Source organism: Rhodotorula toruloides (genome assembly GCF_000320785.1).
Source record: "Rhodotorula toruloides NP11 unplaced genomic scaffold Scaffold2, whole genome shotgun sequence".
Lineage (NCBI taxonomy): Eukaryota > Fungi > Basidiomycota > Microbotryomycetes > Sporidiobolales > Sporidiobolaceae > Rhodotorula > Rhodotorula toruloides.
In genome coordinates, this window is record NW_015622962.1 from 526,876 (window position 1) to 546,862 (window position 19,987).

General features: G+C 61.9%; 9 protein-coding genes across 9 annotated transcripts; 6 read left to right on the forward strand and 3 right to left on the reverse strand.

The window, feature by feature from the left end:
* Nucleotides 1-2,070, reverse strand: RHTO_02890 (arylsulfatase; the record flags this gene model as incomplete). The annotated part of the gene is made up of 8 exons (XM_016416562.1): nt 1-226; nt 285-315; nt 378-519; nt 572-685; nt 739-998; nt 1,053-1,584; nt 1,643-1,822; nt 1,894-2,070. The coding sequence occupies 8 exons, from the start codon at nt 2,068-2,070 to the stop codon at nt 1-3; spliced, it is 1,662 nt and encodes a 553-aa protein (XP_016276281.1).
* A 557-nt stretch (nt 2,071-2,627) lies between these two features.
* RHTO_02891 (MFS transporter, siderochrome-iron transporter) lies at nt 2,628-4,833 on the forward strand (the record flags this gene model as incomplete). The annotated part of the gene is made up of 8 exons (XM_016416563.1): nt 2,628-2,882; nt 2,943-3,363; nt 3,417-3,668; nt 3,725-3,888; nt 3,947-3,985; nt 4,044-4,140; nt 4,195-4,614; nt 4,670-4,833. The coding sequence occupies 8 exons, from the start codon at nt 2,628-2,630 to the stop codon at nt 4,831-4,833; spliced, it is 1,812 nt and encodes a 603-aa protein (XP_016276282.1).
* Nucleotides 4,834-5,124: 291 nt separating this feature from the next.
* On the reverse strand, nt 5,125-5,740 carry RHTO_02892 (DASH complex, subunit Dad2; the record flags this gene model as incomplete). Its single annotated transcript, XM_016416564.1, has 3 exons — nt 5,125-5,339; nt 5,395-5,454; nt 5,527-5,740. The coding sequence occupies 3 exons, from the start codon at nt 5,738-5,740 to the stop codon at nt 5,125-5,127; spliced, it is 489 nt and encodes a 162-aa protein (XP_016276283.1).
* A 131-nt stretch (nt 5,741-5,871) lies between these two features.
* On the forward strand, nt 5,872-7,843 carry RHTO_02893 (short-chain dehydrogenase/reductase SDR family protein; the record flags this gene model as incomplete). The annotated part of the gene is made up of 4 exons (XM_016416565.1): nt 5,872-6,537; nt 6,598-6,907; nt 6,973-7,356; nt 7,413-7,843. 4 exons carry the CDS (start codon nt 5,872-5,874, stop codon nt 7,841-7,843), a joined length of 1,791 nt encoding a protein of 596 aa, XP_016276284.1.
* Nucleotides 7,844-8,298: 455 nt separating this feature from the next.
* On the forward strand, nt 8,299-9,678 carry RHTO_02894 (uncharacterized protein; the record flags this gene model as incomplete). The annotated part of the gene is made up of 7 exons (XM_016416566.1): nt 8,299-8,466; nt 8,531-8,579; nt 8,633-8,744; nt 8,803-8,883; nt 8,947-9,066; nt 9,123-9,509; nt 9,564-9,678. 7 exons carry the CDS (start codon nt 8,299-8,301, stop codon nt 9,676-9,678), a joined length of 1,032 nt encoding a protein of 343 aa, XP_016276285.1.
* A 415-nt stretch (nt 9,679-10,093) lies between these two features.
* On the reverse strand, nt 10,094-11,803 carry RHTO_02895 (LisH dimerization motif containing protein; the record flags this gene model as incomplete). Its single annotated transcript, XM_016416567.1, has 4 exons — nt 10,094-10,174; nt 10,234-10,391; nt 10,457-11,158; nt 11,215-11,803. 4 exons carry the CDS (start codon nt 11,801-11,803, stop codon nt 10,094-10,096), a joined length of 1,530 nt encoding a protein of 509 aa, XP_016276286.1.
* A 235-nt stretch (nt 11,804-12,038) lies between these two features.
* RHTO_02896 (nuclear pore complex protein Nup133) lies at nt 12,039-16,796 on the forward strand (the record flags this gene model as incomplete). Its single annotated transcript, XM_016416568.1, has 18 exons — nt 12,039-12,408; nt 12,468-12,565; nt 12,622-13,322; nt 13,382-13,526; nt 13,581-14,034; nt 14,090-14,199; nt 14,257-14,348; nt 14,411-14,510; nt 14,569-14,691; nt 14,746-15,068; nt 15,125-15,210; nt 15,265-15,441; nt 15,496-15,576; nt 15,629-15,729; nt 15,789-15,876; nt 15,936-16,311; nt 16,368-16,471; nt 16,531-16,796. 18 exons carry the CDS (start codon nt 12,039-12,041, stop codon nt 16,794-16,796), a joined length of 3,795 nt encoding a protein of 1,264 aa, XP_016276287.1.
* Nucleotides 16,797-17,210: 414 nt separating this feature from the next.
* On the forward strand, nt 17,211-18,715 carry RHTO_02897 (uncharacterized protein; the record flags this gene model as incomplete). The annotated part of the gene is made up of 4 exons (XM_016416569.1): nt 17,211-17,604; nt 17,961-18,112; nt 18,338-18,384; nt 18,481-18,715. The coding sequence occupies 4 exons, from the start codon at nt 17,211-17,213 to the stop codon at nt 18,713-18,715; spliced, it is 828 nt and encodes a 275-aa protein (XP_016276288.1).
* A 583-nt stretch (nt 18,716-19,298) lies between these two features.
* On the forward strand, nt 19,299-19,920 carry RHTO_02898 (uncharacterized protein; the record flags this gene model as incomplete). The annotated part of the gene is made up of 2 exons (XM_016416570.1): nt 19,299-19,695; nt 19,748-19,920. The coding sequence occupies 2 exons, from the start codon at nt 19,299-19,301 to the stop codon at nt 19,918-19,920; spliced, it is 570 nt and encodes a 189-aa protein (XP_016276289.1).
* Between the last annotated feature and the right edge of the window lie 67 nt (nt 19,921-19,987).

The following is a 19,987-nucleotide window of genomic DNA, read 5'->3' on the forward strand; positions in this document are numbered from 1 at the left end:
TCACGGCTCCGTCCCTCGGTAGAACCCATACCCACGCAGCGCGAAAGCCTGGTCCGGATCCAGCCTGACCACTCCCGTCTCCGCCTCATAGTCCCGCCAAAGCCGCACCATCTCGGTCAGCCGCTCCGGTTCGTCATCGGCGAGGTCGCGCGTCTCGCCAGCGTCCGAGGCGAGGTTGTAGAGGCTCCATTTGGCGTCTTTGCCCGGGATCCAGACGGCTTTCCAGCTGCGCGGGCGTGCGACGGTTAGCGCAGGGTGGACGAAAGAGAGGCAAGTGTACTCACGGTCCTTGTCGGATAGCAGACTGTCCGAAGACTGCGAGACGCAGCCCAGTCAGGCCCTGCGAAGGTGAACGAGCGAGAGAAGACGAAACTCACGCTCCCAACCGTGCACCGCGTTGTCGTCGTGAACGTACTCGGCCTTGTTCGTCAAGTACTTGACCCACGAGCGTCCGCGCGGCTGGAGGACCTTGCGGCCGCGGTACTCGGGCGCAGGGTGAGGAATGTCGGCCATCTCGAGCTGCGGGAGGAGAGTCAGGTCGAGCGAGGAGGAGAAAGCGACAAGCACGCACGATGGTCGGGAGGACGTCCATGATGGTGCAGAACTCGTGCGAGATCTCGCCGTTGCGGAAGTTCGGGTAGCGGAGAAGCGCCGGACAGCGGATGCCGCCTTCCGTGATCCAGGCCTGCGCGAGCGAGGATCAGCGAGCGATGCAGGACAACGAAACTGATAGCGCACCTTGTACATCCGGTTCGGCGCCGTCGCAGCCTGCGCCCAAGCGGGTCCGATCGACGTGAACGAGTTGTAGCGGCCGATATTGTCGAGACTGTTGTCGAAGAACCGCTCGATCGTCTTCTGGAACTCTTCGCCGAGGACGGGCAGCGCCTCGAGCATGGCTCCCTCGGCGCCGTTGTCGCTGCAGAAAAAGATGAAGGTCGACTCGTAGGTGCCGGTCTCCTTGAGCCACGAGACGACGCGGCCAATCTCGGCGTCCATGACTAGCGAGCAAGCGGGTCAGCAAGCGTTGAGAGGAAGAAAGCAACGCAACGCACCCTCGATCATCGCCGCGTACACCTCCATCTTGCGCGCAGAGACGGCCTTTTCCTCGGCCGTCATCTCTGCCCAAGGCTTGTCCTCGAACGTCGACACGATCGGCAGCGACGTGACGTCCTCGTCGACGAGCCCTTCGCGCTTGAGCGCTGCGAGTCGGCGTTGCCGAAGCGCCTCGGGTCCGTCGTCGTACTTCCCGCGGTACTTGGCGACAATTTCGGGCGGCGCCTGCAGCGGCCAGTGCGGCGCGGTGTAGGGCAAATACGCGAAGAAAGGCTTGGTCGAGTCGTGCTCCTCGAGGTAGCCGAGCATGCGGTTCGTAAAAGTCGTGGTCGAGTAAAACGGCTTGGCGAAGGTGCGGTGGTCGACAAAGTTGCCGTCCTCAACGTAGATCGGCGGGAGGACTTTGACGGCGGGCGTGCCGTCGTCGAGGTAAGGCTCGTATCCGTAGTGGTTGCCGCCGCCTGGGAGCAGACCAAAGACGCGGTCAAACCCACGAGCGTGAGGAAGGCTGTCGGGCGTCATGCCGAGGTGCTGTGCGTGGAGGCATCAGCTCACAATGCGATAGAGTAGAGGAAGTGCTCGCACTCACCCACTTGCCGCTCATGTAGGTCCCGTAGCCGTTGTCCTGCAGGATCTCGCTCAATGCGGCGACCCGCTGGTTGAGCATGCCCTCGTAGCCGGCCTTCCCCTGGAAGACCTCGTTCTGAGAGATCGTCTCGGCCATTTGGCCAAGTCCAGCGAGGTGGTTGTCCGTGCCCGAGAAGAGCATCTGCGAAGGGAAGAAGGAGGAGGTCAGGTTGCAGCCCAAGGAAACCGAATGGTGGCGACGTGGGCACGTACTGAGCGAGTTGGAGAGCACGCCGACGCAGTGTGAAAGCCAGAGAGACGCATGCCCTCCTTGGCGAGAGCATCAAGGTTGGGAGTTGCGACTTCTCCGCCGAAGCAACCCAGGTCAGAGAAGCCGAGGTCGTCGGCGAGGATGAGGAGGATGTTGGGCTTGGTCGTGAGTGCAGGCATCGTGCGCAGTGAGCCAGAAGTAGCGGTACGAGAGCAAGTTGTGTTAGCGAGGAGGAGGGCCTCGAGACGAGCGAGAACTGGACGGGGCGTGGAGCAACTCGTAGTCCGACGTCGAGAAGCATCCCCGCAGCGGGACTGGCTGCCCAGCGTGGGCGCACAAGCGACGCAGGCCAAGTGTGGGTGGTCAGGCCGTCGTCCGGCCGGCGCTCGTCCTCAGCTCGCGCGAACAAGTCGCTTCCGCCGCCGTCCACCCGCTTGTTGGCTTCCGTGCACGACGGAAAGGCAACGGCAGAGTCTTGGCTACGAGTCACGCGAGCGCAGCGGGCTGCAGGACCTCGCAGTGGTGAGGGGACGAGGCGACAGCGGGACGGAGAGGGTGGGGGGTCCGCTGGCTCGATGCACGCCGCGCGAACTTGCTTCCAGCCGGGTGCTTCTTCCTGCGGATTGTCTGATTGTCTGCGTGCCCCGCCTGGAGCCCCTTGTCGACTGCCAGCCCTCCGCTGCTTCCTCCTCGTCTCCCTCACTCGCTTCTTCTCACACAAAGTGCTTCTTTTGCCATGCTACCCGACTACGACCGCAAAGACACGATGGACGACGAGAAGGCCACCGAGACTCGCATCGAAGACACGACGAACGCCACAGTTGAGCCCGTCTACAAAGTCTCTCCTCGCGCTATCGGCTGCGTCGTCGGGGCATCCTTTGCCCTGTTCGCCGCAACGTTTGGTGTGACTTCGACGGGCGTGTACGCCGCTTCCATTGGCGTCGGAGCGGGCGACGCAAGCGCCACGCCTTGGTTCTCCAACACCGCACAGGTCCGCCCTCTCTTTACCCTGACTGCAAGGTGGTCGCTGACGCCGCAGTGACACACACAGATCTGCCAAGCCATCCTTGGACCGCTCTTCTCGCTCAGCGCCGACCTTTGGGGCCGCAAGCCCTTCATGGTCGTCGGACTGGCGGTCGGCTGCATCGGCGGTATCGTCACGAGCACGTCGCACATGCACCAAGTTGCCCTCCTCGGCGCCGTACTCACCGGCATCGGTTTCGCGACACAAGGCTTATACGTCGCCGTCTGCTCCGAGGTCATGCCTCGCTCGCAGAGGCCCAAGGTTCAGGCCGTCTTGAACGTCGTCGGCTCGTCGGGCGGCGCTTTCGGCATCGCGGCTGGCGGGCTTTACGTCAAGTATAACGTCGTTGGCGCAGGATGGAGGATGGCGAGTCCCGCGCTCTTCCCGCTTGTCGACCTTCCTGACCAGGTTTCCCTTCCGCAGATCTATGCTACGCTCGCCATCGTCTGTGCGTGACACCTCCGCTTCGTACACGATGGCCACTGACCGCTTCCTTCCCAGACGGACTCGCCTCGATCACCATTCTCCTCTGCTACCGCCCGCTCCAGAAGCGCCCGGACGTCTCGGCCGTCTTCCACCAGCGCAACCCCGCCCTCGTGCTCGACCTCGTCGGCGTTGCGCTTCTCCTCTGCGGCATCCCTCCGCTGTACTACGGCTTTGTGTCCGCACTCAACCCGTACAAGTGGTCGGACGCGCATGTTCTTGCACCGCTCCTGACCGGTGTAGCCGGCCTCGTCGCCTTCGGCTTTTGGGGTGAGTCGTCCTCACTTCTTCACCCTCAGCTGCTGGGCTGACCCTCTTCTCCGCAGAATGGAAGGGCAACAAGGAGGGTCTCCTCCACCACGCCCTCTTCTCCAAGTCCCGCAACTACGGCCTCTCGCTCGCCCTCCTCTTCCTCGAAGGCATCCTCTTCTTCTCCTTCAACGCCTTTTGGTCGCGGGAAGCGAGCCTGATCCTCGGTCTGCCAGCTTGGGTGAGCCCCGACTCGTACTGCTCGCTTTACGCGTACTGACCTGTTTCTTGAGCGACAGCTTGCCGGTCTCAATTTCCTGTGGTTCTACATCATCAGTGTGAGCCTCGTCTGCTCCTCCTTTGTTGTCGCTGGGACTGAAGCGACTCTCCTCGCAGGTTCTCGCTACTCCCGTCTTTGGTTGGGCGTCGCAGCGCTTTAAGGAAGTGCGTGGCGGTTTGACGGTCGGGTTCGGACTCTTCTTGGCGGCGAGCAGTACGTAAGATCTATCGCTTGCATCCGGAGCTCTCTGACGGTCCGCTCGCGCAGTCGGCATGGCAACCGTCAACCCCGGCAGCCGCATCGCCTTCCGCGCCTACGCCGTACTCGGCGGTATCGCCTTCGCCAGTCCGCTTACCCTCATGTCCGTCTGCGCTCAACTCGCCGCCCCGCCCCAACTCCTCGCCCTCGCCTCGATCAACCTCCTCGTCTCGCGCGCTTTGGGCGGAGTCGTCGCCGTTGCATGCTACAACGCCGTGACCAAGACCAGGCTCGCCGCAAACCTCGGACCTCGACTGGCGGCGGCCGTCACGCCGCTCGGATTCCCTGCGAGCGAAATGGAGGGCCTCGTCCAGGCCGCCCAGCTTTCTGGACCGCAAGGTGTCGCCGCGCTCAAGCAGCTCAACGGAATGACGCCAAGCATTATCGAAGCTGTGCAGGCTACCATGCCGCAGATCTACGCCGACAGCTGTGCGTTCACTTTTCCTCCCCCTCCTCACCTGGAAGCTGACGCATACGTCTCCAGACCGCTGGGTATGGGTCATCGCCGCCCCCGTCGCACTTATCGCCATTGTCCTCATCTGGCAGCTCGAGCCTATCGCGCCGATGATGACCGCACGCATCGACGCTCCGGCGGACGTAAAGGCGGAGGCGCAGTCGTCGCTCGAGCGGGATGTCGAGACGCTCTGAATGGATCGAGAAAGTAGTCTGTACCTTCCCAAGTTGTGCTGTCTGTATCTGCTGAGTACAAAAGAAGCGATTCGTCGGTCGCGGACTTGGAGAGAAAGAGGCCCTCCTGGCTGTTTGATGATGCGCACCGAACACCCCTCGATGCTCAGCCGACTTGCTCAACGTTCATGTTACGTAGGGGTACAACAGGCAAGAGAAAGGGAGTGAGTTCACGCAACAACATTGAGATCCGCCTCCAGTCTTCAACCCTCTCGATTCCTAAGCACTTCACCATTACTCCTTACACCCGCCTCATGTGCTACCCGGCGTCGACGTCCCGCTCGCCTGAGCCGACCCAGCCAACCCAACGCTTCCCTCGTCGTCAGGTTGACGGACTGGGATGCGAACGAGTTTGTCGGGGAGCGTGCCGGGAGGCAGGACGACGTTGTTGACGTCTGCCTCTGTGGGCTGTGGCGCGGACGGGTCCGAGGGAGTGGCGAGTGCTGCGCGCTTGTCGGCGAGAGAGGCTGCGCGAGAGAAGGGTGAGGGTGAGGGAAACAAGGAAGGCAGAGGCCAACGCACCGAGTGCAAGACCAGTGACACGGAAGACGTTCTGCCAGTGTTCGACGACGTCTCCCACAGCTGTATGCGTAAGAACGAGCGGAGTTAGCACACTGTCAACAAGACGCGTCTCGCTGAAGGAGGACGACGTACCCTCCGAACCGCCGTCGAGGACCTCGTACTTGTCGGCAAAGCTGTCCAGGAAGTGTGCGAGGTGTTCTGCGTGCGCACACACCTGCGCGAACGCCGTGTACTCGCGCTGTTTCTCCATCAGGAGGGTCGCGGCGGGCGAAGGCGACGACGACGAGGCGGATGACGCGGCGGACGAGTTGAACGCGCCCGGGTAGAGTGACGAGCGGTAGGACATAGTCTGCAGTGCCAGCTAGCCCTCTCCAGCGCAGTCGAGCAGGCGTCACGAGCGAACCCGCGAACCCTCCTCGTCCTCATCTCTCAACCACGAACGACCCACTCGACAACGCCGGGAGGGCTCGCTGTGCCATGAGCTCACTCTCCGACTTGATCAACGACACGCTGCAGCAGGCGCAGGAGATCTCGCTGCAGGCGTGGAACACTGTCTTCCCCGAGGAGCTGAGCGAGTTGCACGACCTCCCCGCCAACATCCACGCCTCGTTCCGCACCTTGGTCGACAAGATCACGAACCAGGGCACGCTGCCGATCCCCGACCCGCGCGGCTGGCTCCCAGACCAGCTCAATCCCTCGACCCCTCCTCCTCCCCCACCTGCACCCGCATCGAGCAGGGCATCGTCCTGGCTCCGCGCACTCGGCTCGCATGCCGCAGAGCACCCGCTCGTCTACTCGGCAGTCGCAGTCGGAGTCACCGGCGGCGCATCGTACTACTTCTTCCCGCAGGCCACCCTCGGCGCCGTCTCGCCTCTCGCCAGGCTCGTCCCGCTCGCCATCCTCCCAGACCCGAAGAACCGCCCGCTCCGTCTCTTGCCAGCGACGCACGGTGTCGCAGGAGAAGTGAGGAAGGAGGCCATCGTCGTCCTTGGCGCAGACTCGCCGCAGGGAAGGGAGATCGCACTCGACCTCGAGCGAAGGGGCTTCGTCGTTGTTGCGACCGTCAGCGAGCCTGCCGAGGCCGACGTCCTCGAGAAGCTTGGACGGGGCTGGATCAAGGTGCTCGTGCTCGACGTCAACGAGGTGCGCCCGCTCCGCCTCCTCCCTGTCTTGAGCGATGCTGACCCGCTCATGTCTCGACAGTCCTCCTCGGTCTCGCCCTTCCTGCGCTCCCTCTCGACTGCCCTCTCCCTCCGCTTCCCGCTTCACTCGTCGGGCGACCTCTTTGCCCGCCCCGCCCAGGCCCTCGCCCTCACCGGCGTCGTCAACTGCCTCTCGCTGACCTCGCTGCCTGAATTGCCGTGCCCGCTCGAGGCGATCGAGAACGACCAGGCGAGGAAGCTTATCGGCGAGCGAGTCACGACTGTTATCGGTGTCGTCAAGGGCTTGCTTCCGATCTTGCGGTCGGCGGCCGCTCGTCCTGGAGCACCGACCGGGGTCCTCGTTACGCTCGGTACGTACGACGCAATCAACGCGCTTATATGACGCTCGCTGACAATCTCTCGTCCCCTTACGCAGTTCCTGCCGCCAGCTCGAACCTCGCCATCCCTTTCCACTCGCTCACCTCGGCTGTCAATGCCGCCATCTCTTCACTCCTCCACTCGCTACGGCGCGAGGTCACGGCATCGTCCACGAGCAACGTCCAGATCACCCTCCTTGAAGTCGGCTTCTTCCGCGACTCGACCATGAACCCTCCCGCTGCGGCGGCGCTTCCGATCCGCCTCGAATCGGTTTATGCACCTGCACTTGCGCGGCGAGTCGCCCCTGCTTCGGATGCGGGTGTTCGTGCTAGCTCGAGGTGCGCGAGGAAGGGAAGCGAGATGCGAAGGTTGAGCAAGAGGGTTTGGCAGATCCTCGTGCGGCCGACTCACGCTGGCGCCGTCGAGCGCATCGGCTCAGGATGTGAGTGCTCGCTGCTGTCTTGGTGAGCTCGCAGCACTGACGCTTGCCTCTCGCAGCCCGCACATACCTCCTCGTCTCGTACCTCCCGCATGCCTTCGTCGACGTCTGCCTCGCCGTTCAGGACCGCCTCTACGGCGTCTACCTCTCGCACCTCCGCCACATCCTCGCCTCGAGCCGCTGGTCCCGTCTCACCTCCCTCACCTCGCGCTCCTCGCGCCCAAACCGGCCACTCCCGACTCCCCCAACTCAGCAACAAGCAGACCACCCATCCTCGCTTCGCCCATCCGCTCCCGCTGCTGCGGCGCCTTCGCAAGTCCCCATTGGCGACCCATTTGTCCCTTCGCCAGCTGCTTCGACACCGGTCGACAGCGAGCACGAGGACTCGAGCAGCCAGAGCAGCATCGAGGACTTCCCTCTCGGCGCTTCGACGGCGAGCATGGGCGGCAGCTTTGTCAGTGTCGGCAGGGACGAGGCGGAGGGCAGGTAGGCGATTGCGAGGCGGACGAGCGGCTACTCTCGACTTTTCACTTACGGTTCGTGACCCTTGTATCCTTTCCGGCTGTACCTCCCTCTTCTTCGCGCTTCGTCCCGTTCGTTGTAATCAGTGCGTTTGGTTCGCATTCGCACTTCGTTCGACCTCGCCGTATCGAGCTTCTCTTGTTCCGTTCGCTCGGTCTCTTTCGCGCGTAGCCTTTCGTACGTCCCCTCACTTTCTCCTGAGTGCACCGCTGACTGACGAACGATCGTACAGGAGACGCGCAGGAGGCTGACGAGCGACACGGACTTTCCGCGGACTTGGCGTGCTCTTCCCGCCTTGCTGTCTCTCTTCTCCCTCTCTCCCTTCTCCGCCACTTTCGCGCTCATCTCTCCATCTGATTGACTTTGAGCAGCGCACTCTCGCCTTCCACATCGCCGCCCATTCCTCCTCCTGCTACACCCGCCATGAGTCGCCCTCCGAGTCGCCAGCATGCCGAACCAGAGGTCATCTGGTCAATGCCGTGCGCAGAGATGCTCAAGGAGGTCGTCCGGCTGATGAATGCCCACAACCCTCATGCGCCGCTCGGCTTGACTCCGATCGAGCAGGAGGATGTCAACCGATATATGCAGCTGGCGAGTCTTGCTGCGCTTGAAGAAGTGCACAGCGAGGAAGTGACGACTAATGTCCCTCTCATAGGCTTGGAACCACCGTCGTGAGGGGAAACTGCTTCCAAACGGCTCGTCAGGTCCGTTCCTTATTTCTCTTCTCTCAGCAGGCTGTCGAGTTGACACACGGTAGCTGCAGAACACGAATGGCCTCCCACCGAGGCAATGCTCGAGCACTGGCCGCGGACTCATCGTGTCGAATGGATTGAAGAAGTCGTGAGTATTGAGTTTGTGCGAGACCAAGCGTAGGTTCAGCTTCTCTTCTGCTTCAGCACCTGCGCTGATCACCTTGCGGTCTCTCAGTATCAAACGCGTCAAGCAGCAGAGCACGGATATCCTCTTTGACCCGAGCACAAAGGCTCTACCCTTCGTCAAGCGCAGCGGGTCGGTGAAGCTCGCTCGTCGCAGCACTTTGCAAGCAGGCTAATCCTGCGGTACATATCGCAGTCGGAAACATCCCGAGACTCACCGCTTCACTGTCGCCGACTGTCTCGCTGGCTTCCATCACTTCCACGACGCTCCAGGAGGGTTCGCAGAACAAGAGGGAGGAGGTTTCTATGTTCATCCGTGCGTCCTCACGCTCTTTTCATGACGACAGCCTTGACTGAGGTTGGATTGCGCAGTTCGGGGCGCCCATCCTCGACCCATTCGTCGCCCATCTCGTCTCCCGTCGCGGCCTCACCGCCGCGATTGACCAGTCGAGTGTCCGGCTACTGGGGGGAGATGCCGGCCGACATGTCGGAAGCTGGGCGAGCACATCGAGAAGGACGCCCTACATCCTCGCACTCGGCCCACCATCGTCCGCAACTTGAGGAGCGACCGGCTTCCCCCGCGCGACACGGCGAGCAGCATGCTTATGAGGCGTACCCTGCTCCGCCACGCCACCAGGGACAAGGCGAGGGTTCTGCCAGCTCAGCATGGGAGCGCGTTGGCCGCCGTCAAAACTCAGTTGAAGCGCAGGAGCTTTTCCGCCACAACTCGCAACCCCCAAATCACCTTCACCAGACGAAGTACGTAACTGGACATCGTGGTTCTGCTACGTACTGATCCTCCTGATTACACAGCACATTGCCTGTTCCGCCTTCGCACGCCCTTCACCACTTTCGCTCGAACCCGGACATGCCGTATCGCGCCTACACCGACCCGACGCAACACGCGGTGAGAGCGCTATCAACTTGAACTGTCAGTAGAGCGCTACTGATGCGCGGATGGCTCGCTGAGCAGACTCAGCATCACCACCAAGAGGGCCCGCTCCCGCCTCATCCCGCGCATGTTCCGCAGCCGCGCACGCCGGGCCTGCACCACCGCGTTCTGAGGAAGGCTAGCGGATTCTTCAAATCGTCTAGGCGTTGAAGACAGGATGAGCGTGACACTCCAACTCGATGAGAGGGAAGACCTCCGTTCCAACTCCTTGTAGCTCTGCACAGACACTTCCGCGCTAGACCGCCGAATACAGCTTTAGTTGTACGAGACTTAGGTAAGGCGAATTGCGAGAGAAGGCTGGACGCTACAACACAGGGAGATGCGAGGAGGGTACAGGCGAGCGAGTCTAACAAAGGTGGGCGAATACGGATCGTGCGGCAGAGCGTAGCGTTCAATCGGCCATGCTGGCGTCGGCGGAAGGCGGTGCTGTCTGTTCGTGCAAGAAGGAATGCAGGTCGAAGGTAGGGTAGGTCTGCGAGCAAAGCGCAGGTCAGCAGCAGATCCGGGAGTAATGGCGCAGTGCGAACACACCTTTGGCGGCTTGGTCTTGCCGTTTGAGCCGTCCTTGCTACTCGACGAGCCGGTCTGAGGCGGGAAGATGACGTTCATCTCGCGCAGGGTCGTCCAGCAGGCGGTCGCTTGTCGAGCGGCGAGCGAGATGAGCGGGAGAGGTGTCCGGAGCGTATGTTCTACGGAGCGGACTATACCGTCAGCAGAGCTTCGGTCGTGTACGACGGAAGCAGACGCGACGCACGCAGGATCGCCGCATTGACCATCTCAGCGAGCGTCTCCCGCCTCGACTGCGCCAAGTACCCCTTTACCGGGCACGTCGTCAAGTCCTTGTACGCCAATAGGCCGCACACATCGATGCTCTCCCGCTCCCAGCCTTCACGCTCCTTCCCCAGCGGCAGCTTGAGAACCTTTTCCCGCAGCGCTTGCGACTGGGCGATCGCGACATTCAAGATGGACGACGAGCCGAGAGACGAGGTCGACGCTGACATGTCGGCGTCCGACTGGGCGTCGCCGTTCGTCGCCGAGCCGCCGAAACCGCCGTAGACGGACGAGGTGGGTGTCGAAGGAGTCGAGACGGCCGAAGTCGCGTGGGCCGTACGCATGAGTTCGATGAAGGCTTGCGTTTGGAGATTAAGAGAGAGGGTTTCGGGCGAGAGCGAGAGCGCCCATGAGCCGAAGCGAGCGCCAGTGATCGGGACAGGCGAGGGCGAGGGATCGGGAGAGACGAGGGTGGATGCGGGCGTAGGCTGGGAAGCGACGAAGAAGGTTTGCGGGGTACACCGAGACTGCTTCGGTGAGAGAGGATGTGTTGGCGCGAGTTTGGAAGGCGAAGAAGCTGGATCGGAGGAAGAGGCGGAAGAAGGCGCGAGGACGGAAGGGAAGTGGTCGTTCAAAAGGTCGACCGCATGGGTGACGCGCCCGCTCAAGATGGCGTCGCGGATGTCTGCGTCGGCCGCGTCAGCAACGTGAAGGGTGGATGAGGGACAGTCCGACACGCACTCCGCCGTATCCGCAGATCCCGCAAGTCATCCTTCGTCAGCAGAGCGCCTTCTGGCAAGTCTGCATCGTCATCTGCCTCACACGTTCCGTCCTCCAAGAAGGCGACGTTCTTCCCTGATCCGTTGGCGACGGTTGCTAAAGCGCCATCCAAGCCGCCGTCCGCATCGACGGATCCTGCGAAAGGTTCCGGCGTCGCCTCGACTCCTTCCATCGCCTCGACTGTACCATCTACTGCTCCCGCGCCGTTCGCTTCGCCTGTAGGTCCTTCCACCGAGTCTGACTTCCCTGAACCGTCTCCCCCACTTGAATCCGCTTGCGCCGACGCCTCTGCCAGCTCTCTCGCGAACGCAGTCGCCGTGTCGACGTAGCACGAGTTTGTCAAATAGTCGAGGACAAGCTGCCTGAGTTCGTCTGGCTGGAAAGGGGTGATGCTGCTCGTGGACGAGGGGTTCGGAGGAGCTGGCTTGGTCGGGGGAGCTGGCGCGGCGAGCGAGTCGTTTGGCGGTGGTGCTGCGTATGGCGGGGCGAGATGCAGGTGTGCTGATACGCTGACGAGGTTGCTTGTCCCGCCCGATGCGCTCGAGGACATGGTTACGAGCGATAGAGACGAGAGGAGGGGAGAGCGGGGCGAGGAGGGCACAGTTCGAGAAGGGAATCGTTCGAGTGGGTTTGTCCGGCTTCTAGCAGCGCCTGAAGAGCAACAGTAGCCGTCCCAGCCAGCAAGAGCGCGAGAGGCGAGTCGAGTTCTCCTCCAACCTGCGTCCATCAACGACGACGGGGTCAGTCGACGTCGCTCACCACGCTCAGCTCGAGCAGCGCTAGAAATGTTCTCAAGCGGTGCAGCGGGCACACCGCAGTGCACCACGCGCCGCTCAGCCCGCGCTTCCCGCGTTGCGTCCACTCTCACCTCAACCCAGGCGACCCCTCAGCCATCCCCGCCGCAGACAGCTCGCACGCTTGGGGCCAACTTGCAGGCGGTGCAGAGGGGTCTCACGGTATCGCCGGCGCCGAGCAGGAGGACAGCGAGGAGCGTGGCAGCCGCGTCGGATGTCGGGTCTGCGATGGATGTTGAAGAGGGCGCGACAGCAGCGGGGAGGAAGGACCAGGACAAGGTGCTCGTACGAGACGACAGTTACACGATCACGGAGCGCAAGGCGCTACCAGTGGAGGTCCAGCAGGCTGTTGCGGGTTCCGGCGCGTCCTTCCTCCTCTGCCTCGTTCGAAGAGGTGAGCTAACGTCTCGCTGCTCGCAGACGCCTATACTCAGCCAGTAAAGGCTGTGCTCGATCCCATCACCGGCTTCGCCTTGCTTGTCAGCAGCGAGCACTGCTTCGTCTGGAACTGGTCGAATGTACGCCTCATCCTGTTTGTAGTGTCGCGTCCAACTGATCCCATCATCGTCCGCAGCGCGTGGGCTCTACAACGACCTACGTCTTCCCCGTCCCGCCACAAGCGCCCTTCCCGCCCAATGTCGCCGCCTACTCTCCCCTCTCCTTCGCTTCTCTTGTTCCCTCGCCTTCGCAGACTGTCCAGCAAGCCGGCCAGCGCGAGCCTGGACTCGTGGTCGTCTCCAACGTCGGCACTGTGCGTTTCTGGGAATCCGTCAGCCTCTCCTTGTCTGGCGTCGACCGCTTCAAGTCGGCCTCATGCCCCTTGAACGAAGGCGAGCTGGTCAAGGATCTCAAGCTCGTTTCTCCGACGACCTACCTCCTTTCTACGACCCAATCTCGCCTCTTCGCCATCAACATCATCTCTCACGCCGGCCGCGCCGACCTTTCCGTCCGTCCCCTCGAGCGCTCGCTCGGCTGGGCAGGATCCGTCTGGTCCGCCGTCTTCGGCTCGAAGACGGTTGACCCGCGCGCCGGTATCCTCGCACTTGCACTGTCGCAGCCTCAGCCGAACGAGGCGGAGCGGACGGTCTATGCGGTGATGGAGAAAAATGTGCAGGTGTGGAAGGTCCCGGTGCGGAGCGAGGGAGGCGAGCGCCTCCTCGTCGAGCAGGACATCTTTGCGGGAGTACTTGAGGCGTTGGCGGGCGAGAAGATTGGCAACGAGCAATGGGCGCTGAACGAGGGCAAGGTCGAGATTGTCGATGCAGCGGTGACTGCGTGCGTGCTCTTGTCTCCTCGCCCAAGCAAATAGAGCTGACGATTCCGTGCCTCTGCAGGAGCGGACACCTTGCTGTCCTCATCTCGCACGTCCACGACGGAACTGCCTCCGACTCGCTGTCTTTCGCCATCGTCATGCTCGAAATCGGCACGTCCGCCAACAGCGTCGCAGTTGCTGGCTTGACGCACCTGACCTACCAGAGCGTGCGTAGACTCGTGCATCGCTGGGCGGACTTGCGCTGACTTTGCTTTCTACAGCGACCGGATCCTCGTCCCCTTTCGACACCTCGCCTAAGTCTCGGTGCGGGCGAGATCGCCTTGGTCGTCTTCGCCGACGCCGTCGTCATCGCTTCCATCGCGCACGACTCGACCTTCGAAGAAGCCTTCCCGCTCCGCAAGAACACGGACCGCTTTCTCGGCCTCTCGATGCCTTCTTACCTCCCTTCTCCCGCCACCGCCATCGAGACTCTCTCGCTCCTCACCTCCTCGCCCTCCATCTTCTCCGTCAGCGTCTCTCCTCCGCAAGGCCACAGGCTCATTGCGCCCGGCACCGAAGGCTACAAGACCCGCCGGCTGCTGACTCGCATCGAGCAGGCCGTCTTCTTCGGCACAAACGAGGCGCAGAACCCGCTCGCGTTTGATTTGCAGCCTGACTTTGAGGGTGACTTGGCGGTCGCGGCGGTTGCTGTCAGCTCCGGGATCCTCGCTTCCAGTTCGTCCGCTTTTCTCGTTCGAGTTGGGCCAGGATTGACGGGATGACCGTGCAGGTTCCGCCAACATGCCGCTCATTCTCGACCTGCGAGCCCAACTGGCCGACCGCGTCCACCGAGCAAAGGCCTTGATCGAGTACATCAATGTTAACGGACTTCTCGGCAAGGTTCGTCTTTGAGCACGAAGTCTCTCGCAAACTTGGCTGAGTAACTCTACCGTGCAGCTCCCGCAACATGCTCGCCGACAGCTGAGCTGGGACGCAGAACGTCTCGCCGCCGCTGTTGCTCTGTGGCACAACCAGAACGCTCGTCTCGGGTGTGTTGCTTTCGAAACGCTGCTTGCCGGTCGATCCCTGGCTGACATCATCATCGTCGCAGGTCCGGCTCGAGCCTCCTGTCCGACGCCATCCTGCAGTATATGGACGAGATCGGCGAGGGCTTTGGCGAGGACCCCTTGCGGCTGTTCTTCCGAACCAAGGCGCGTTCACGTCCTCTCGCTCACTCGCAACATTCCGCTGATTGGACCTGTACGACAGGTCTCGGGTCTGGGCAACGTGCTCGAGGAGGTGACGAGGCGTGCGAAAGCGGTCGCCGAGTCGACGCAGGCTTCCGCTGAGGAGAAGTCGATGCACTTGCGCGAGGCGAATGAGGCGGTCCTGGTGCGTCCCGCAATTCGCCATCCTACGCTCTGGACTCACACTCGCCTTTGGCAGCTCGCTTTGAACGCCGTCGCTCATCACCGCAAGGAAACGTCGTCCCACTACGGCCTCGACTCCTCCTCGATCCCCTCAGAACCCTGGTCATCCCGTCCGCTCCTCCTCGACAGCCTGCAGTGGCACTTCGAAGCGACGGACGGTCTTCTACGCGAGCGGGTGCGCGAGCTTGGCGCAAGAGTTGACGAGGAGCAGGCGCGATTCGGTCGCGGCGCGGACATGTCGGAGAAGCAGGCCATACAGGCTGAGCTGAAGACGCAGATGGCGGGTGTGGCGGAGCATGTGTTCTCGGCGTTCGAAGAGCGGTTGCTGTACCTCGAGACGTGCGTTGGCGGTCCTTCTCCTCGAATCCTTCGTCATTGACATCGCTTTTGAACAGCGTGAATGGCGACGCACCAGCACCTGAGCTGCGGCAACTACGGGAACGGTATCTTGAGGTCCGGCCACGCTTCATTCGCATGCTCGGTGAGTCGACCGCCAACGCTCACCAATGAAGAAGGACTGACTCGTTTCTTCTAGTCGCGATCGGCAAGGTCGCTGCAGCGTACGAGCTTGGCGAGCGACACAGCGACTTCGGCTCGCTCGTCCACCTCTCGAACGACCCGACTCACGGCTCGCCCTCTCGCATCCGCTCGTACCTCGACCAGTACCGCCAGGACTTCGCCTTCCCGCTCTACCGCTTCTACCTGGATCAAGGTTCGTCCTTCCGTAGCTGGGGAAGCGCACGTTCTGACAGCATTGCGTTGACAGGCAAGTTGCGCACGCTGCTCGAGCCGGAAGAGGCGCACCGCCCCTTGCTTACCGCTTTCCTCGATTCGACCGACAATAACAGTGCGTCGCTGTGCTCCTCTCTCATGCGAACAGCAGCTGACGCGTGACGCAGAGCTCGCTTGGATCAACGACGTCGCTATCGACCGCTTCGACCACGCCAGTCTCGCGCTCTCGACCGAGGCGGTCGAAGAGCCGTCAGTTGCGACGAAGAAAGTAAGTCCGCTCGGCCGCGCCGTCGCTGGGCAGCGTGCTGACTTGTCGTGCTATCGCAGCTCATGGTGTCACTCAGCAAGCTCGCGCAAGTCGCGCAGCTCGACCAGCAGGCGCTCGAGGGCGAGGACGTGCAACGAGCGCTAGAGGGTGAGATAACACGAGTGCTGATCTTCGCTGATGCCTGACTGACGCGCTTTTCGACGCAGCCGTCGACGACAACCTCGACCTCGTCAACACCCAGCAGAACCTCTCGACGTTCTTCAGCTCGCTGCTGTCCGGCACCGAGATGCGCATGCCGTCGACGGAACAAGGCGAAGTTGTCGCTGCCCGCATCGCTCCCGCCCTCACCGACCGACCAGCACTCAGTCAGCAGCTAGCGAATCTCTGCACGCGGGTCTTTGCCGACGAGTCGATCTCTCCCGAAGACCTGATCGACATCCTCTCGCTTAAGGAGAACAACAACGAGCATGCGAGCGACTTTGCCGCCAGTCTCGACGTGCTGTTGCGAGCGAAGGACTTGCCGGATGCTCGTCGGAGGGTTGCGCTCGAGAACGTCTGGCGCCGGGTGTATATCCAGGACGAGTGCGTGCGACTACCCGAGCACAACATGGGCTTTCCACTGACGCTTTGCTTCGCAGCTGGGCGGCACTGCGATCTTCAGCGGGCCTGAAGGACGAGGAGATGGCCGCGGCTCTGCGCAACACGGCTTTCTACGCTACGCTTGCGGCAGCTCGCAAGTCTCGTGAGTTGCTAGCCTCCCTGACTCCACGGTGCCCACAGCGCTGACATCCGACACTGCAGGTCCACCGCAAGACATGCTCCTCGAACCGTCCCGCAGCTTCTCTTCCGCGACACCCGACGAGCTCGGCGCTCGCTTCCCCGATCTGCCGTCGTCAACCATTGACGCCATCCTCGGCGACTATGAGCAGGAAGGCCGGTTGCTGAACGAGGCGATGCAAGCCGGGCTCGAGGCCTGTTGCAAGGAGTGTGTGCGGATGCTGGATGAGGAGCAGGAGGGCGCTTCCACTGAAGAGGAGCTCGGTGGGTCGGCAGTGATGGTCGAGTAGCGACTGCAGCTGTGGAACGACAAGCAGACCTAACCCAGCAGCAGGCGGTCGTCTCGCGAGCGCCCTGAAGGAGGTAGCATTGGCGCAGCGATCGATCAGAAGAGCATCAAGGCAGCGCTTGAGCCTGAAAACAGCCCAGCGCAAGTCCCTCGCCTGACGGCAGATCCTCGTCAGTTTGAGGAGTTGAGGGGGTCGAGAGAAGGGAGAGACGGGGAAAGGGAGATGCGGACGCGACTTCGCCGGTTCCTTAGCTTTCTCAGGGAGCTAATGCAGCAGTTGCAAGCCTGCTCGAGGCATGAAGCGAGGACAGCAGCGCAGTGACGGCGGCGAAGAGGCGAGGAGGCTGGTTTCCCTCTCGCCATTCACGCTCACTGCTCAGTCCGGCTGGTTCTGCGCTTCATAGCACTGCTGAGCATGCCCTCGACGGCGTCCACCTCATCTCACGATCCTGCTCCCGCTCCTCCGCCTCCTGACGAGCGCATCCCTCTCTCCTCAGTGCCCGACGTGACGAAGCTCTTTCCGCCGCTGATTCAGGACGCGATCGAAGACGAGCTTGATCGGAATGGAGACAGCGCCTACTACGACGAGTTTGAGCAGCTGTACTGGATGTACTCGGGATGGGACGAGGAGCGGGAATCCTTCGAGCGCGAGTGGGATCCTCTGATGATTAGGATGCGCGACTACAATCGAAAGCACCTCCTCGTCATGAATACCGGCAATGTCAAGGCAAGAGCTCGATTAGCCGACGAGGACGCTGCACTCGAGCCGATCCTCGCCCAGATGAACCTTCGGCGCAAGGGACCGGCTGGTGCGCACGCGGTTTTTTTGATACGGGCAGTCCACTGATGACTTCTACTAGGACTTGCAATTCTCCGCCAGCGGCACTTCGCTCGCCACTCTGTACTCGACCCTCAACGGAGACTCATGTCCTTGCCGAGCATTCGCAGTCGTCGCGCTAAATGGACCCAAGTTGCCGAAGCCATACGGAGCTGTGTCCATGGGCTCATTGACCGATCGGTCCTAGGGCTCTAGAGCTTTTGCCGGGCTCGCAAAGGTGCGTAAAAACTCTCGGCCGCTCGCGCACTTCCGATGAACGTTTCTTGACAGGTGTTGTGTTGGCGCGGAAACAGTCTCGCATAGTCTGACTTTTCCTCTCTCTCGCAGCTCGCTTTGAACGCCGTCGCTCGTCACGCACGGAGACGTCGTCTCACTACGGCCTCGACTCCTCCTCGATCCCCTCAGAACCCTGGTCATCCCGTCTGCTCCTCCTCGACAGCCTGCAGTGGCACTTCGATACGACGCACGGTCTTCTACGCGTGCGTATGCGGAAACTCGGTGTGCAATTTGACCAGGAGCAGGCGCGGTTCGGTCGGGGCGTGGACATGTCGGAGAAGCAGGCCATACAGGCTGAGCTGAAGACGCAGATGGCGGACGTGGTGGAGTATGTGTTCTCGGCGTTTGAAGAGCGGTTGCTGTACCTCGAGCCATGCGTTGGCGGTCCTTCTCCTCGAGTCCGCCTAGCTAACATCGCTTTTATACAGCGTGAACAGCGACGCGTCAGCACCTGGGCTGCGGCAGCGCTAGTCTCGTGAGCTGCTAGCTTCCTTCACTCCGCGGTCCCGACAGCGCGGACGTCCGACAATGCAGGTCAACCGCAAGACATGCTGCTCGAGCCGTCGCGCAGCTTCTTTGCCACAACAACCGACGAGCTCGCCGCTCGCTTCCCCGATCTGCCGTCGTCGACCATTGACGCCTTACTCGGCGACTACGAGCAGGAAGGCCGGTTGCTGAACGAGGCGATGCAAGCCGGGTTGGAGGCGTGTTGCAAGGAGAGTGTGAGGTTGCTGAACGAAAAGCAGGAAAGCGGTACCGGCGAGGACAAGCCGGGCAAATCAGCAGTGATGTTGAGTAGCTTTTGACAGCGCTGAGATGACGAATGGACTTGATCCAGCGATGCGCGTTCAGGTGTTGCTTTTTCTCCATCCCTCTCTGCTTTCCCTGAAGACCGCATTGTTCCCGCTCGTTCGCTGCCGACTCGGGTCTAAGGGTCACAACTCCCAACAAATAATGTGCGTTCGTGCGCTGCGGTAAGTGGGAGAGAAGGAGGAAAACGGAGCGGATGGGTAGGTTTGTGGGCGCGCGTGAGCAGTTCTAGATGTGGCGTGGTAGCAATCGATCCAGGACCATCAACGGTAGGCCTCAGCTACGGGACAGCTCCTCGCAGGCTCCTCGCCCGTCGAGAGATCCTCATCAGTTCGAGAAGGCCAGCGGGTCGAGGGGAGAGGGGAACGGGGACAGGGAGGTGCGAATGCGGGTTCGACGGCTTCGAAAAGTATGCGAGAAGCTCCTGCAGCAATAGCAAACCTGCTCGTAGCGTGAAGTGAGGACAGCAGCGCAGTGACGCTAGTGACGGCGGCGAAGAGGCGAGGAGGCTGGTTTCCCTCTCGCCATTCACGCCCGCTGCTCAGTTGGCTCGTTCTGCCTTTCCTTGCACTACTAAGCATGCCCTCTACGGCGTCCACGCCGTCTCTCGATCCTGCTCCTGCCGCTTCGCCCTCTGACGAGCGGATCCCTCTTTCCTCCGTTCCCGACTTGACAAAGCTCTTTGCGCCGCTCATCCAGGAGGCTATCGAGCTCGAGCTCGATGGAGAAGAAGCGTCCAGCGCCTACTATGACGAGTTTGAGCAGCTGTACTGGATGTACTCGGGATGGGACGAGGAGCGGGAAGACTTTGAGCGCAAGTGGGATCCGCTGATGGACTGGGTGCGCGACTACAGCCAGAGGCGCTTTGTGGCTATGAGATCTATGGACCGGGACGCGCAGAAGGGATTGATGAAGGAGTCTGCCGACCTCGCGCCAAAGTTCGCGCTCATGAACGGTCGACCAAGAGGACCCGCAGGTGCGTCAGCAGATATTGCTTCGTCTGCAAGTCTCTGACCATCCCTCACCAGGCCTCGCCATCCTCCGTAAACGGCACTTTGCTCGACACCCGGTGCTCGATCCGGCGCAGAGACTTGTTTCGCTGCCCAGCTTGAACAGCCGACGCAAGCCGTGGAATGGACTCGCAGAATCAGTCAAGGGCGCCATTCACGGGCTTCTAGGACGACCGGTACTTGGCATCTGACCAGCAAGCCCATCCTTGATGGATCCTTTACCCTCTCGCATCCTTCGCTTCCTCCTCGCGCAGTAGC